The sequence below is a fragment of the Neopelma chrysocephalum genome, unplaced genomic scaffold (assembly GCF_003984885.1).
Source record: "Neopelma chrysocephalum unplaced genomic scaffold, ASM398488v2 Primary Assembly neopelma1_95664, whole genome shotgun sequence".
Lineage (NCBI taxonomy): Eukaryota > Metazoa > Chordata > Aves > Passeriformes > Pipridae > Neopelma > Neopelma chrysocephalum.
This window is the reverse complement of record NW_020924328.1, coordinates 1-2,425: the sequence shown is the minus strand read 5'-3', so window position 1 is coordinate 2,425 and position 2,425 is coordinate 1. Positions and strand designations below refer to the sequence as shown.

Below are 2,425 nucleotides of genomic sequence, written 5' to 3'. Positions count from 1 at the left end.
CTCCACCGAGAAGATCAACGACCACCGCGCCGTCGGCATGGCCATCTACAACGTGGCGGTAAAAAACACCCCAAAACCACCCCAAAAACAACCCAAACCCACCCCAAACCCCACCTGGTCACCCCAAACCCCACCTGGTCACCCCAAACCCCCGTGGGGTGACCCCAAATCCCACGAGGTGACCCCAAACCCCCCCCGCAGGTGCTCTGCCTCATCACGGCGCCGGTGACGATGATCCTGAGCAGCCAACAGGACGCCGCCTTCGCCTTCGCGGCGCTGGCCGTCGTCTTCTCGTCCTACATCACCCTCGTCGTGCTCTTCGTGCCCAAGGTGGGCTTGGGACCGACCCCAGAGACCCCACAGTGACCCCAAAACCCTGCAGTGACCCAAAATCCTACAGTTATCCCATAAATCCTATAGTTATCCCATAGATCCTACGGAGATCCTATAAATCCTACAGTGACCCCACAGAACCCACAGTGACTACACAGACCCCACAGTGATCCCAAAACCCTGCAGTGACCCAAAATCCTACAGTGATCCCATAAACCCTACAGTGATCCCATTGACCCTACAGTGATCCCATTGACCCTACAGCCGTCCCATTGATCCTCGAACCATCCTATTGACCCCACACCCCCCCCGTGGACCCCACAGTCATTGTTTTGGGGTCAATCCCCTAAATGCCCCAAATGCAGATGCGGCGCCTGATCACGCGGGGGGAGTGGCAGTCGGAGCAGCAGGACACCATGAAAACGGGATCCTCCACCAACAACAACGAGGAGGAGAAATCCCGGCTCCTGGAGAAGGAGAACCGGGAGCTGGAGAAGATCATCGCCGAGGTCGGGGGGGGGACAACCCCAAAAGGGGGGGCTGAGGGGCCCCAAATAGGGGTTGGGAGCCCAAATGGGGTTTGGGGGATCCTGAATGGGGTTGGGGGAGCCTAAATTGGGTTGGGACCCCAAAAGGGGGTTGTGGGACCCTAAATGGGGTTGGGGGAGCCTAAATTGGGTTGGGGGATCCCAAAATGGGGTTGGGACCCCTAATGGGGTTGTGGGATCCCAAATTGGGTTGGGGGATCCCAAAAAGGGGTTGGGACCCCTAATGGGGGTTAGGGGACCCTAAATGGGGTTGTGGGACCCCAGATTGGGTTGGGGGATCCCAAAATGGGTTTGGGACCCCTAATGGGGGTTGTGGGACCACAAATTGGGTTGGGGGATCCCAAAATGGGATTGGGACCCCTAATGGGGGTTGTGGGACCCCAAAATTGGGTTTGGGGGACCCAACATGGGATTGGGCCCCTAAACTGATGGTTCGAGGACCTCAGATGGGATTTGAGGGCTCGGGGGGGGACCCCGGCTGAGGGGGGATTCCCGTCGCCATTCCCAGAAGGAAGAGCGGGTGTCGGAGCTCCGGCAGCAGCTCCAGGACCGGCAGCAGCTCCGCTCCCGCCGCCGCCCGTCCAACCCTTCCCGGGAGAACGGCGACAACAACCACTTCCCGCCGGGATCGGGGGGAGCCCCCGCGGCCCCCCCGGGCGGGGGAGGGGGGACGGGACCCCCCTTCTACCAACCCAACCTGCCCCTCGTGCGCTGCCTCGTGTCCGAGCAGGCCGAGAAGTTGGGACGCGGGAATTGCGACGGGAGCCGCGTCCACCTCCTCTACAAGTGACCCCCTCCCCCCGGGGGCGGGGCTTAAACCGGGGGCGGGGCCTCGACAATTAATTGTTAATGAGGGATTTGGGATAATTTGGGGTGTCTTGGAGGTGGTTTGGGGTGTTTTGCTCCCCCCGGAATTCCAGGAATTCAATGGTGGAAAAGTGGGGTGGGAGGGGCTTAGGTCGGGGGTGGGGCTTCTCTGACCAATTATTAATGAGGTTTTTGGGATAATTGTGCTGGTTTGGGGTGTTTTCCCCCTTTCCAGGAGTTCCAGGTGTTTTCCTAGGATCAAGTGGAAAAGTGGGGTGGGAGGAGCTTAAATTAGGTGGGAGGGGCTTAAATAAAGGGGGTGGGGCTTAAATAAAGAGGGAGGAGCAAGAGATGAGTTGGGAAGGTGGGAAGACCCCTCAAAATTCCCCGAGGGTTGTCCCGATCTCCTCTACAGTCAAAGCCCCCAGTTATCCCAGAAATCCCACAGAATTCCCATAATCCTGCAGTTATCCCATAAAACCTGCAGTTATCCCAAAAACCTGACAATCATCCCCAACCCCCCCAGTTATCCCAAACACCTCACAGTTATCCCAAAAATCCTACAGTGATCCCAGAAATCCCACAGCATTCCCAGAAATCCCACAGTGATCCCATAAATCCTACACTCATCCCAAAACCCCCAGTGATCCCATAAATCCTACACTCATCCCACAAATCCCACACCGCTCCCGGTGCCTTCCCACCCCCTCTCCACCCGTAGCAATTCCCAAACGTCC

The 2,425-nt window shown here is 58.0% G+C and overlaps 1 protein-coding gene across 1 annotated transcript; it reads left to right on the top strand.

The window, feature by feature from the left end:
• Positions 1–6: 6 nt before the first annotated feature.
• LOC113980925 (gamma-aminobutyric acid type B receptor subunit 1-like) lies at positions 7–2,037 on the top strand. Its single transcript, XM_027708142.1, has 4 exons — positions 7–58; positions 202–330; positions 699–842; positions 1,390–2,037. Exons 1-4 carry the CDS (start codon positions 38–40, stop codon positions 1,669–1,671), a joined length of 576 nt encoding a protein of 191 aa, XP_027563943.1. The 5' UTR covers positions 7–37; the 3' UTR covers positions 1,672–2,037.
• Positions 2,038–2,425: the final 388 nt, after the last annotated feature.

Coding starts and splice junctions, on each gene's coding strand:
- LOC113980925 (XM_027708142.1), top strand. CDS start 38: ATGGCCATCTACAACGTGGCG. Junction 331..698: donor TCGTGCTCTTCGTGCCCAAG/GTGGGCTTGGGA, acceptor CCCCAAATGCAG/ATGCGGCGCCTGATCACGCG. Junction 843..1,389: donor TGGAGAAGATCATCGCCGAG/GTCGGGGGGGGG, acceptor CGCCATTCCCAG/AAGGAAGAGCGGGTGTCGGA.